This window comes from Coptis chinensis, chromosome 8 (genome assembly GCF_015680905.1).
Source record: "Coptis chinensis isolate HL-2020 chromosome 8, ASM1568090v1, whole genome shotgun sequence".
Classification (NCBI taxonomy): domain Eukaryota; kingdom Viridiplantae; phylum Streptophyta; class Magnoliopsida; order Ranunculales; family Ranunculaceae; genus Coptis; species Coptis chinensis.
In genome coordinates, this window is record NC_141463.1 from 31,557,930 (window position 1) to 31,571,829 (window position 13,900).

The 13,900-nt window shown below is 36.9% G+C and overlaps 2 protein-coding genes across 2 annotated transcripts; one reads left to right on the forward strand and one right to left on the reverse strand.

Annotated features, from left to right (window-relative positions):
- Nucleotides 1-833: 833 nt before the first annotated feature.
- Nucleotides 834-12,504, reverse strand: LOC147481084 (Chaperone DnaJ-domain superfamily protein). Its single transcript, XM_086576457.1, has 6 exons — nucleotides 12,277-12,504; nucleotides 10,201-10,293; nucleotides 7,108-7,138; nucleotides 1,349-1,375; nucleotides 1,154-1,280; nucleotides 834-1,070 (listed from the first exon to the last, which is right to left on the reverse strand). Exons 1-6 carry the CDS (start codon nucleotides 12,340-12,342, stop codon nucleotides 1,016-1,018), a joined length of 399 nt encoding a protein of 132 aa, XP_086432583.1. The 5' UTR covers nucleotides 12,343-12,504; the 3' UTR covers nucleotides 834-1,015.
- Nucleotides 12,505-13,210: 706 nt separating this feature from the next.
- LOC147481085 (F-box protein SKIP23-like) lies at nucleotides 13,211-13,900 on the forward strand. Its single transcript, XM_086578831.1, has one exon. It carries the CDS (start codon nucleotides 13,211-13,213, stop codon nucleotides 13,898-13,900), a length of 690 nt encoding a protein of 229 aa, XP_086434957.1.

Consider the following 13,900-nt stretch of genomic DNA (forward strand, 5'->3'; position numbering starts at 1 on the left):
TCACAGATCTTGATCATTTTTAAGCCATTCATTTCTATTATATTTCCTGTGTCTCAAAGTCTTTATATAGAAGTATTTAGTGTTCCTATCACTTTCCTTTATATCAAGGTCTCTTGATTTTTGCTTCCATAATTTTTCTTCACACTCAAACATCGAGTTAGGAAGAGTTCAAGTATTATTCTCTAAAAGAACATTCTCTTTAGTTGGATTTTTACTTTGAATGGTTGCTAGCTCTTATTTTAAAACATCAAATTCTTGTATCGACAATAAAAATAGTCAAAACAAAACAAATTCTACTGCGGCCATATAATACGGTATTCAGGAGGGTAAGAGCATCTTTAGGAGAGCTACCAAAAACACACCAAAATTTTGAACCAAACCAAACACCAAACCAAAAAAACACCAAGCAACTTTAAGAGTAACATCAAAATTTCACCAAATAACTACGCGGTTTTGGCAAAACCGCCCCATATAGCCCACACTGCGCCACTAAAGTCCAACTGACAGACCCAAGCCTACGCAATTTTCAGAAAACCACACCATGTATCGCACAAACTTTTTTTTTTTTTTTTTTTTTTCCCAATCTCTGGCACATTTTTGTAAAAACCGCACCATATAAGTCCAAACCCACGCGGTGTTAGAAAAACTGCATGAGTGATTTAATACAGCATCAAATCTGGAACCAAATATTGGCTGATTTGGTGTTTGGTTTGGTGTTTTCATCAACATGTAACTCTCCTGAAGTTGAAAAAACACCAAATTGTTAGAAATTTAGTGTTTGGTGCTAGGTTGATATCACTCCTAAAGATGCTCTAAGTTGAGCCTCCTGCCTATTATACAAATTCTTAGGAATTTTTTTCATATAAAGATATTGTGGACTTGAGCTGCTGTCGTAAAAGAGTTGTCTAGTATACAAAGTTTGCAACATGAACTACATTTCAAGAAAAAAAGATAGAAATAATTTCACTTTCCAGACACATCAGTCCAAACATTAATTGATATCACAGATTACATATCAAGGAAGAAATGGATTGTGCGAAGGATATGCATCCCTTTGTCTTTGATATGCCCTGCCATGAACAAGAAATAAAGAAATAAAATATGAATCTATTATTTAGCATTATTATGTCATTAGGATGAAGAAGTCATTCACCTTGAAGCATTTAAACATCCAAGTGTCACTGTTCCTAACATAATCAGCAAAAATGGAATTTTAACCAAGGTATTATTGCTTCTTCCACGCACTCTTGGAACACCAGTTCTTACCACTTGTGCATACACTGCTTGTAAAGAGAAGCTGTCAGGAGACACACACACACAGCGAGAAAGAGAGAGAGAGAGAGAGTACCTGGAAAAGACCTGTCCCGTCCTGTACCTGTTCGGGCCATGAAACAAGTCAGCCACAACTGATGATATATGATTCTAGATCGCATATCATGTTTTGCAAACTCTTGTACCATTCAAGCAGTTATCCAGTTACAGTGGATGATAATGACAAGCAAACAAAAAAAAAAAAAAAAGAGTAAACTGAAGGACATTTAAACTTTTCTATTCATGAGCTACTCCAATACTCTAAAGATGAAAGGGGGTTGAACATGATTGATCTCCACACGTGGAATATAGCTGCGTATTGTAGACTAGTATTCAAACTGGCATCAAGAGAGAATTATGGGGTAACTGGGTGTGGACTCATAGCATCAAAAACAAACATTTCTGGACTATGAAAACTCCTAAGGACTGTTCATGGGTATGGAGAGGCATTTTAGAACATAAAAATACTGCTATAAAGTTTACGAGAAACATTATTGCTAATGGAGATGACACTTTCATTTGGCATGACTTGTGGTGTATAGAGCCACCCCTTCTATGGGATTCAATGCTAGACAAATGCTACAGCTTGGTGATGAAGCCAAAGTTAGTGAACTGATCTCAAATGGCATGTGGAAGAACATAATTCTTTCTCTTCCAGAGTGTGACTTGAAGACCAGGATACTAAGAACGGATATATATGAACAAGCATCAAGTAGTCTGGTCTCTAACTCATTCAGGAAAATTCAGTGCTCGATCTGCTTATATAACACTAAAGAAAGTTAAGAACAAAGTCAAATGGTCCAAGCTTGTTTAGGGAAAATTGGTGATCCCTAAATATTCCTTTTGCACTTGGCAACTCTTCTCTGGTTAGGGGTGTAGACGGATGGTTAGGGGTGTAGACGGATAGCCGAATATCCCAATCCGATTCGTATTCGTATTCGAAAAATTTCGGATATTGGATTCAGATAAATTTTCACATCCGAACAAGATACGGATACGGATGCTGGTACTATCCGTCAGGATAATATCCGAATCCGATTTAATTAATATAAATATATTATTATATTAAAACTATAAAATATAAATACAAATTTAATTTAGTTTAAGCCTTCTTTTTTTTCTCCAAATCTAATCTCAACGCCACCGCTCCTCTTCTCAAATCTCAAAGTACCACCACTCCTCTTCTTCTTCCTCAAAGCACCACCACCACGCAAAGGTATGCCATTACAATTACTGATTAACTCTCCTTACAATCTTCTCCAATCTTCTTTCTTTTTAAAACCTGAGGTAAGTGATTCGATTTCGAATCACTTTTTTTACCGTAGTATTTAGTTTCCCCTTTGAAATGAAAGCATATTTTCTTGTATGAAGTGTTCCCCTCGCCTTGATTTCGACTCACTTCATTTTTCTTTGAACTGTTCTTGGTTAACATTTTTCGGAATTTTCTTGTATGAAGTGTTTTAACCTGAGGTTAGTCATGTGTTTTTGGACTATGAACACCGCTTCATTTTTTTTTTGAAACTTTTTTTTCCATTTTTTTTACTATTAATGGAAACTTTCTCATGAAAATCATAATTTCTTGTGTTTATAAACTGTGGTGGGTTTGTGAATGATGAGTTTAGTCAAGTCTTAAATATGCCTCTTTGATAAATAACATTCGTGTGCCATGCCCTGTAAATGGATCTTAAAACACCCACACTGCGAATACACTCAAGTAATTGATGAAAACTTGGAATTGGGGATATTATACTTCCACTCCATAACAGAGTAAACACAATACTCGACAAAAGAATACAGACATACCAGTTGTCTGGTGCCCACACACAGCTGTTAGTATCCACAACGTACAAGCTTAAGGCATGTCTCGACTTTGGGGATCTATTCTCAAAGCTGTATTTCAGTTTTAGATAAATAGAGAGAGAGAGATTGGTAATATATACAGTGAACAACTTTTTCTCAAGATGTTTCTAGAGGTGTTGTCTGTCAGTCTGTGTCTTTACTATTGTCCTTAATATTGACTCTATTTATTGTATTATGTAGGTGGAAATGGGTACCCCAACCCCAAGCAGTGCTGCATCAGCTCCTTCACCTAGTGGTAGTGTGAGCCATACGCCTATCGACGAGCCTACACCTATTGATACCGATACTGCTTTGGTCGGATGAAGAAACAACTCCTGCTGATCCATTGAAAGGTAAACGTTCAAAAGTGTGGCTAGACTTTGAAATTAAAAACTTAGGAGATGGAACCTCTAAAGCTTATTGTAAACATTGCAAAAAGAGTTTTGATCCTAGTAGTAAGTTGGGTACTACGCATTTGAGAAATCATTTGAAATCTTGCAAGATAAAGAAACATTCTACTTTGGGTCAAAAACTTTTGTGTAATTCATTTAGCACAAATGAAGCTCCAAAATTAGCAAGTTGGAAATATGACCCACGTACAAGTAGACTTGATTTTGCACGCATAGTTGCTAAACATGATTACCCTTTTCTTATGGCTAAACATGAATACTTTAGAGTTTTCATAAATGGTATTTGTCCTATGTTTAATGATGCTACACTTAATTTCTCCGGCGTCCAATACCCAACTGCAAATTTGCATTTTAAATCTTTTTGTGATATTCATAATGATATTCTTGAGTGGTTAGACTCTGATTTTTATTATATCCGTGATATGGCAAAGGCTATGAAAGAAAATTTTGATAAATATTGGAGCGAATGTAATTTATTGATGAGTTTTGGTGTTGTACTTGATCCTTGCTATAAAATGCAGTTTATTGAGTATGTTTTTACTATGATTTATGGTAAGGAGTCTAAACAAGAAAAAGATGTGAAAAAAATCTTTGAATGAGTTGTACACCATGTATGCAATGTCCGATTCTTCTATGGTTGATGTCAGATCATCTTCTAGTCGGTTGAATTCATCTTCTGGTGACCAAGAGAGTTCTAAGATGGATGAAGGTTTCCAAAATTTTATGAAACAACGTTCGGAAAGTTCAAAAAGTTCCGAAAACAGAGTTGGAGAAGTATCTAGAAAAAGATTTATTCCCATTTGATGCTAATGGGAAAGGTTGTGACATATTGGTTTGGTGGAAAAACAAGGTCCGAAGTTTCCTAGATGGCACGTGACATTCTAGTAGTTCCTGTGTCAAGTGTTGCTTCAGAATCTGCATTTAGTTATGGTGGTAGAATAATTACCGACTCTCGTTCGTCATTGGGTGTTGATTTTGTGGAGGCGTTGGTATGTTTGAAGGATTGGTTGCCTAAACTTAATGGTAACTTCCTTCTCTTGAACTTTATTCAAGAATATATATATATATTCAAGAATTACATCATGTCTAACTTTCTTTATATCTTAATTCATTTATGCATTAGTACCGATTGTTGTTGGCTTGGATGCTTGACTTGTGATAGAACAACTTTTAGTCTCGGCACTATGAAACAAGGTAAGAATAGGGCTAGTAAGGTTAATTTATATCTTGTCTACATTTTTAAGTAATTAGTGATACATATGTTTCTTTATGTTTTCGTGAAGTATTTAATTATTTATTTTCAAATATAATCTCTAAATGAATTGGTTGTGATTTTACCTCTATGCAGGTGTTAATGTGTTAATTGATTGGAACCATTTTGGACGCGAAAAGTGTTGTATGGGCAGGGGCCAAATTTCTATGTTTATGTAATAGAGATGATCTCTACGTTTGTAATAGGTTATGAGTGTATCAGTGAGAAATCTTGTGATTCCTTACCGTTAACTTGTATTTTTAAGTTAGATTTTCGTATTGTAAACTTGTATTTTTAAGTTAGAAGTATTTTCTTAATTAAGAGGTTGAACTGTTGAAGTTTGTTTAACAGGTTGATTTTGTGAATGAAGCATGAAGTGATGAACTGCTATATTAATTTAGACACTTTTGACAGGTTGATTTTGATGAATGAGGTATGAACTGCCTCTGTTAATTTAGACAGTTTGTTGTTCATTAGAACATGATATGGACTGTACCAGGTGACAAGGTCCACGAAATCACGAAAGCCCATCACAAAATCATGAAAGCCCATGTTTAGTGATCGGATCGGATATTATCTGATATCCGAATCGGATATCGGATTCGGATACTATTTTATACATCCGTCGGATACGGATAAGGATTCAGATTCAGATGTGAGTGACAAATTTCGGATTCGGATTCGGATGTAGCCAAATCCGAATCCGAACCTATCCATCTGCAGCCCTATCTTTGGTAGTCTCTCTACTCAAGATAGGTTGGTTAACAAAGGTATAATCAATCATTCAAAGTGTAGTTTGTGTGGAACAACAGCAAGAGAGAACTCCAAGTCTTCAAACACTTATTCTTTGATTGTTCTTACGCAAAGAGAGTGTGGAGTGGGGTCAAAGCAAAGATTGGTATGGGTTTCGAAGTAGCAGACTCTAACAATGAGTGGCATAATATCTTGCAAACTTGCAGAAATAGTTCTATGGAAGTTGATATCACAAGAGTGTACATATGTTCTAACGTAAGTGCTATTTGGGTGGAGAGAAACACTAGAATCTTTCAGAAAAAGCATCGTCCCCCTCAGCTAGTCATGGTGAGAATACTAGAAGATATGAAACTATACATACAAAGGGTTGTAAAGGATATACCAGATTCCACTTCAGTGAGAGTCCTTCTTCAAAACCTTGGTATAGATGCATACTACCATGCAAAGGAACCTATATACTATCAATGGCGTAAACCTGATCCAGACTATGTTAAGTTAAACACGGATGGGTCTCTGACTCCTTCAGACCAAGGATTCGGTGGTATTGCAAGAAAAGAAGATGGCACAGTACATTTTGCCTACATGGGCTCTAACTCAAAGAGGTCTATACTTCAACAGGAGCTATTGATGCGGGGCTAGATGGGTGCCTGAAACATGGCATTACCAAAGTACAGGTGTACTTTGACTCTATGAATGCTGTGAATATAGTTAATGGCTTGACTACACCACCATGGTATTGTCAGAACATTGTACTATCTATCAGGAGCAAAAGGCAAAAACTTAGTTATAGTAGTGTCAACCACTGCTATAGGGAGACCAACAAGGTTGCAGATTTATTAGCAAAAGGGTTAAAGACTCTCTCGAGACTCTTTTGTATTTTATACCCCCTCTAGATGAACAATTGTCTAAAATCGTTGAGGAGGATATAAGGGGAAAATCTATGTAAGATTTTGATTAAGGAATGCAGGTAGGGGTCTGCCTAACCCCATAGCTATCGTTCAAAAAAAAAAAAAAAAAAAAAAAAAAAAAAAAAAAAAAATCTATTCTTATTTGCTCTTAGGTACAGAAGTTATTATCGCATGCAATTATTCCATGTCGTTAGTCGCTCGCAGTGGCATGAAGCTATACATAGACTTAATATTATAATGAGAAGAGTTTTCCAGGTATGATAGAGATCTCTGCATCTCATTCATCCAAATTCCTGCTTTGGAGTATACTGTCTCCTAAACCTTATCGTAACTTAATACAGGACAATGTATACATTTTAGAATCCAAGTAATTGGCATCTAAGATTAGTTAAGCTAGTTACACCCTTCCACTAAACTTGTAGGGTTGAATAATTCATTACCTTAAGAGTTATGATTAAAGATGATGAGTTTATCCATGTGGTAAAAAGGCCATTTGTGTGAAGACTCTCCTACTGGCTAAATAGATGCAATCCATTTCAAACATTGTAATACAGCTACAATGATTCAATTTATTTCTGCGACAAAATTTTTTATCTACTTGCTGTTTCAAAATAAATGAAGGCGAGGAACTGACCAGCCTGCAGCAATGAATATGCTTCTGATATCTGCAGCAAATGACATTAATAAGGGTCACAAATGTTATAGGAACAGCCGAACAGGACATAGTGGGAAATCAAAATATTAAACATAGGCATCAAAATGATTTCATCTGAAAAGCAGTTCTACATGAAACTTATACTGCTATGGTTATAATTTGACTGGTCAGGATACAATTATTGCTCTAAAGAAAAAGAATATGGACTGGTCGAGAGAGACATATGAAAAGAGAATTTACACATGACCATATTAAAAGCTTAATTATAAAAAAAGTGGAGTCATTTAATGCTTATTCATAAATCCCTAAAATATGAAATATCCGTTGTGATTCTAAATTCTTCATTAGTTTAGATATGTAATTTCACTGAAAGAAAAAAAAAAAAAAAAAATGCAGACACTGGAATTGTATGCTTGTTATTCAGTAAATGGAAAGAATGATAGATGGAAGAGATGGTCAAGAAGAGAGAATGTCACCTAAAATGAGAGATGGTCATCGGGCCTCTTTTTCTCACATATATAAAATCACCAAACAACATAGAAGAGCTAGTGAATGGTCCTAACTATCTTGGAGGACTTGATAAACTTTGCTGTAACAGTGTAATATGAAACAGAATAGACAAAAAATTTAGAGTATCTGTCTACACGAATTTTCTAGGTTACATTGACATGGATACGTGTGTCTGTATCCAACACGGATATGAAGTGTCTAACGTGGTGAATATAAAAGAATTGAGGTATATGAGTATATCACTAGGGCAGGGAATCGGGTGGGGTAGACCCGAAGCCCGACCCACCCGAAACCAAATCCCATTCGGGTCGGGTACGGGTACAGGTTACAACTTTTTTACCCTTTCGGGTTCGGACTTCGGATAATGGAAAAATAACAAATTAAACGATTAAATTAAATCCAATTAACTATGAGATAAATATGAATCCTCAAATAATTCTGAAATTTTTAGGCCATTTCATTACACAAGATCCACCATTTAAACAAGATCTAAAAGTTACAATACCCTCCCTTCAATCCAAACAAAATTAAAAAGTAGAATTTTTGTAGTAGGCCAATTTTTCGGGTTATCAGGTTCGGGTACAGATTCGGATAGCCATATCCGCCCCGAACTTGACCTGTTCCCTGCCCTATATATCACATACAATATGTGTCCATGTCGGATGGATACGTATCCGACACGGATTATTTTAAAAGTATGGCGTCTCCAGGAATTTTTTAACACGATTGGTGAACTCAGAAAATGATGATCGCCTTGGAAAAACCAGAAGAAAGTACAAATTCTGATAGTGACCTAATGTTTTGTCAGTAATGAATGTAAACATGAACAGGTTGAACAGGTAGATTATAGATGCAACTTCTTCAATGATGCACATAAGTTTCCTCTCGAAAATTGATGAGTTTGATAATGAAACTTGCAAAGGTGTTTTGTAAGATGGCCTACTAAATCACGGAATGATGGAAGTATATCTCTTTGAAACTAAATAAAATCCGCCAGTTTGCTGTTACAAAATTTTATGGGATTCACCTACATCATTTTGTGATGTTGTAGAACGAAGTTAAAGCAAATATTGGGATGACATGTCTTCTAAGATAGATCCATGGGGCACGATAGTGAACAGTGGCAATAAGAGTCGGGCAGAAACTTAAAAACATAACCCGAGCACAACCTAATTTAAGGCGTGGGCTGGGATCCATGGTCCAGCCCTTAAAGTTGCGAGGACTGACTTAAAGGGCATAATCAACGATTTCTTGGGCTGGAGAAAGGTGAGGCCCGAGGGGAATTTTGACACCTTTAAACACTGTTCTAAAAATCGGTCTAGGCGGCCGCCTAGGCGGTCTCTAGGCGCTAGGCGGTGCCCAACCGACTCGCCAAGGCCCTAGTCGTTTAAAAAATCGATGAACCGACTAGGCGGGTCTAGACGGACCGATTAGGCGGGCTAGGCGGCCTCTAGGCGGTCCAGTCAAGTTTTTTTTTTTTTTTTTTAAATGATTAAATGTCGAAAAATAAAGGCCCGTATAGGCTTAAGATTTAAATGAGTTTAAAATACTTAAGTCTAATGTAAATTATGTCACTATAACAAAGAGTATGTTCTTATATGAAGTCAATATTCTTCAACTATTACACATTTTTGTAATAAGTATTTTTGTTTGTGTTTATTTTTTGAATTATGGTAAATGATTTTCTTTATTTTTTGTAGTATATGTGTATATTACTATATACTAGCAAACTGACACGTGGCTACGCCACGTGAGCGGGCAGTTTTTTTGGGCAGTGGTAATGCTGTAATTGTTCACAAAAAATGAGGGCAATGTTTCAATTTCGAAAAGAGGAGTCCACGTGTCAGCTTTTTGGACAGTGGCAATATTGTAAATATTTGCAAAACTGAGGATAATGTGCTAAATCAAGGGGGAAACGTCTAAATTTTACCGGTCAAATACCGGTCTTACCCTTCCATAACATATCTTATTTACGTATTTACCTTTTAATAATAATTGTAATAACCAAATATGTTCAGGGGTATAAGAGGAAAATATCACTGTTCACGAGACAGTTTTCTTTAAAGTAGTTAGATATTAGGAAAAAAAACCGCCTAGCGCCTAGCCCGTCTAGGCACTGCCTAGAAGGCCTAGGCACTAGGCGCTCTCCCACCGCCCGACTACCGCCTAGCGTTTTTTAGAACACTGCCATGGGCTAAATCCCAAGGTAATATGTCTTGTTCTCCACGACACATCATCTAAGATACTGTACATCAATGAGAATTCTGTATGGCGCTGTCTTCTACCGCACGAATTTCACCTAATTAACCATTGCGATTTATAATTCTAGCCTACATCATTCAATTGATGACAAAGAAGAAAGCAGGAAAGCTTGTAGAAAATAATATACTAATACACCATTATGTATCACTAGTTGATAAATTACAGGTCAGATGGAATGCCATTACAAAGAAACGTTAAATCCCCAGTAACAATCTTTACGGAATAATGAAGTAAACTGATGTTGATATAGGCAGACTGCTAGATACTTCAAGAAATTGATTTGAGGGAATTAAAAATTACCGATTTAAACTTTGATTCTGCACTGACTTTTTCATGTGCTGGAAAACGATCAGGGTGAGATTCCCATGCTTTCCTTTTATATGCTGCTTTAACCTGCAGTTATGAAGTTAGTTATCATGAGTATACATGATTACAACCCCTAATTATAGGATGCCAATATATGTTTTTCGATAATATCCAACTCTCAGAACAAAGTTTACTTACAAATTAAAATTAATAAATTATTATGTATCTTCTATAGACCAAAATAGAAGTCCTTACAGAACTAATCCCATCTAATAAAACCCATGAAATAAGTTACAAAATTAATCCATTTAATTGAGCGGATGGTGACTTAGCAGCCATTATGGCTGTTTTTCCTCTTGAGAATCCTCCTCCATCCATCCGTTTTACGACTCCCAAGTGGAGTTAATTGTTCAAAAGTAACCAAGTCTCGCCTAACCTTGGAGACCTTCTCCCTTAACGGATAAATGATGTTGCAATAGTCCGAAATGATACCTAGGTCCTAGGGTTAACTAGGATTGCTCCCCCTCCCCCCCCCCCCAAAAAAAATAATAATAAAAAAATACACGGCACATCCAAGTCAGGGTTGAACATTAACCTTGTGGTCAAGGTTCATAAATTGACTCAACCGCTTTTACTTAGCTATTGGGAAATGCATCTAGTTAACAAAGTGCCAACACTTTGTAACTGGACAATGCTAGAGTCAAGGTGAGATGGTTCTGTTTCACAAACTTAGTCAGGGATATGGTGGTTTGGTAAGAGATGAACAAGGTGATGTTAAAATCTGTTTCTACTGAGGTGGAGGTAGAAGATCGGCCATTTGTCAGGAGCTCTAAGGTATAGATATGGGACTTGATGCACATAAGCAACTCAATTTCCCTATAGGAAAGTGGCATCTGATTCCTAAAGGGCTACACAGCTCAACAATGGAGCAGAGGTTGAACAATAGCTTTGTAACAACATTTTAGCTACATTAGTTTCTTACGAATTTCTTGATGTAAGCTTCAATGCATTATTTAGAGAAAGAAACAGAGTTTTAGCATCTGTCGCTGCCTTAGAAACTCACTGCACCCTCTTATCCCTCCTTTAAAAGGAAAAAAAACGTATGAGATTGTAAGAGAATAAGGATAATAAATTTTATGCAAGGGTGTGATCTAAATGCAAGTTGGGGTCTGTTGGGATGTTTGGTAATTGTTATAGTCCCACATGGGACGTGTGAAGCCTTGCAGTAGTATAAATGTTCATGCGCCTCTCCACTAATCACCAATTGGTTTTTAATTGGATGTTCACATTTAAGATGGTATCAAAGCAGGCTATTGTGTTTGGCCCAAAGGGCCCGCTTACTCCATGTTAACACAAGTGCGTTGTCCACGTAATGCCACACGTAGATGTTTGTTATAATCCAACATGGGATGTGTGAAGCCTTGCAGTATAGTATAAATGTTCCTGGGCCTCTCCACTTATCACCAATTGGTTCTAAGTTTGATGGTCATCATGTTTAAGAGGGTCTACCAAATTCTTAGCACTTTGTTCAGAAAGAAAGCTTACTACATTAACGAAAAAATAACTAATACTTAATAGTATCAAAGACTAGTTAACGAATTATCTATCCATGCTCTTGCAAAGAATGAACTCATCTCCCCTTAGTTGAATCTCTTCTTTGATCTCCTGCCCAACTGACAATGAGGTGTGGAACAAGCATTTTGTCCGACAGATGACTGAGTGCAAAGTGTAACGACCGGTCGACTCTAAGAAATGTGAAAATTGCACTCCCAAACTCTCATGCACGATACAAACTTCAAATCTCGTTTCAATTTTTTCTTTATTTATTTTTTGTAGAACAAATAAGGTGCACCACCAGCTCTCCTGAACCAGTCTCATAAATCCCTAATGCTGTGAGTCTGTGACCAGTATATAAAGCTAAAAATGGTCATTTCAGTCATTTTGAATAATAACAATATTGTCCATAGATAACCCTAGTTTACTAACACTAGGATTGGTAGGCTTAAATTAGTTTTACCACCTAGATTTTTTCTCAAATGATAATTAATAGGAAAAATAAAAATATATAACCTGAGATGGAGAGGGTCGAGAATCGGGTGGGAACCCAAGAAGCTCCCTTGCCACGCTTCCCTCCATTTCTTTTCTTTTTTCCTTCGGTTCAACCTTTCTTTCCAATTTAATTCAAACAAGTGTATCTGACCGACTGACCATGGCTCTTCATCTGGCCTCTGTTGCAATATCTAAAACGCTTTTAATGGAGAGCATCCAATTATCTAGTTCCTTAGCGAACTGTTGTTTGATTAATTACTAATTGATGGGCTTACTGTGGGCCGGTGTCGGTCACCAGGCCCAACAAAGCACTGTGTGACCCGCAAAACACTTGTCCAGAAAAACGGCAAACCGAGTTTCTAAACAGAGACAACAGAGTGAATCCGATACAGTAATTCAAACGCGGCCTTCTAAATTTGGATGTGTGACACAATTAGCAAGTACTACTACTATAGTCAAAATTTACATATCAATTTTCTTCGCGATCACATCCACTTCTCAAAACTATAACTCAACTCCTAGTAACTGAGATGGAACTTATTAACATGTTATTAGATCTAAGTTGCGATAACATGAAAAATACCGAGGTTAACTGGTTACTGCTTCCAGAAGATATACTATCTGGAATTGCAAATAAGTTGATCCTACTCGAGGATTACACTCGATTTGGCGCTGTTTGTCGGTGCGTGGAGATCCGTTTATATTAAGGATCGTGATTATAAACTTCGTGAACGTGTATATCTTATGGTTCCTACTAAATCCAACCACGATGAACACACACGGAGTCTTTACAGTCTCTCTGAAAAACGACTACTGTATGATTTCCAGGTACGAGTTCCATGTAATAGGGTATGCTTCAGTTCTAGCGATGGATGGTCGGTTACCGTCAGTGATTATTCTAATGATCGCGGGATTTTTGAGGTGAGTTTATTGAATCCATTCTTGTCTCTCAATAATGAAATTCAACTCCCTCCTTTACTATGCAACGAAGAAGGGTGATGATACTTTTTCTGGTTGTCAAGTGTTGAAGGCGGTTTTGTCCGGAAATCCATTAGCAAACCCCAATTATGTGGTTATGGCAATCTCTGGTCGATTTAAGTTAGCTTTTTTCAAGCCTGGGAACAAAACTTGGACATTCATTCCCCTCGGTGAGGAAACAATTCATGATGTTATCTGGTACGAAGATCTATTTTGTGCTGTAGATGATTCTGGAGCAGTATTTCGGTTAGTTGTGCAAAACTCTATCCCAAGGGTAGAAACATTAAAACCAGATGAATACTACTCATTTGGGAAAAAGTATCTTGTGGAATCAGCCGGGGTACTGATGCTGATTATTAGGACAATGGAGGCTAAGGGTGAACCCATGCTCTACCACACTACTGGATTTATTGTATACAAATATGATCAGACCGCAGTTATAAAATGGAGTGAAGTGAACTACCTATATGGACAATTGTTGTTTCTAGGGGATAACCATTCTGTGTCTGTGTCGGCTTCAGCCTTACCAGGATGCAAACCGAACTGTATTTACTTCACAGACGAGATGTATACCATTCACAAATATATAATTGGACCCTACAATATCGGTGTCTTCCGCTTCGAAGATGGGAGCATTGAACCAGCTTGTTTTAAAAACCGATGTTAA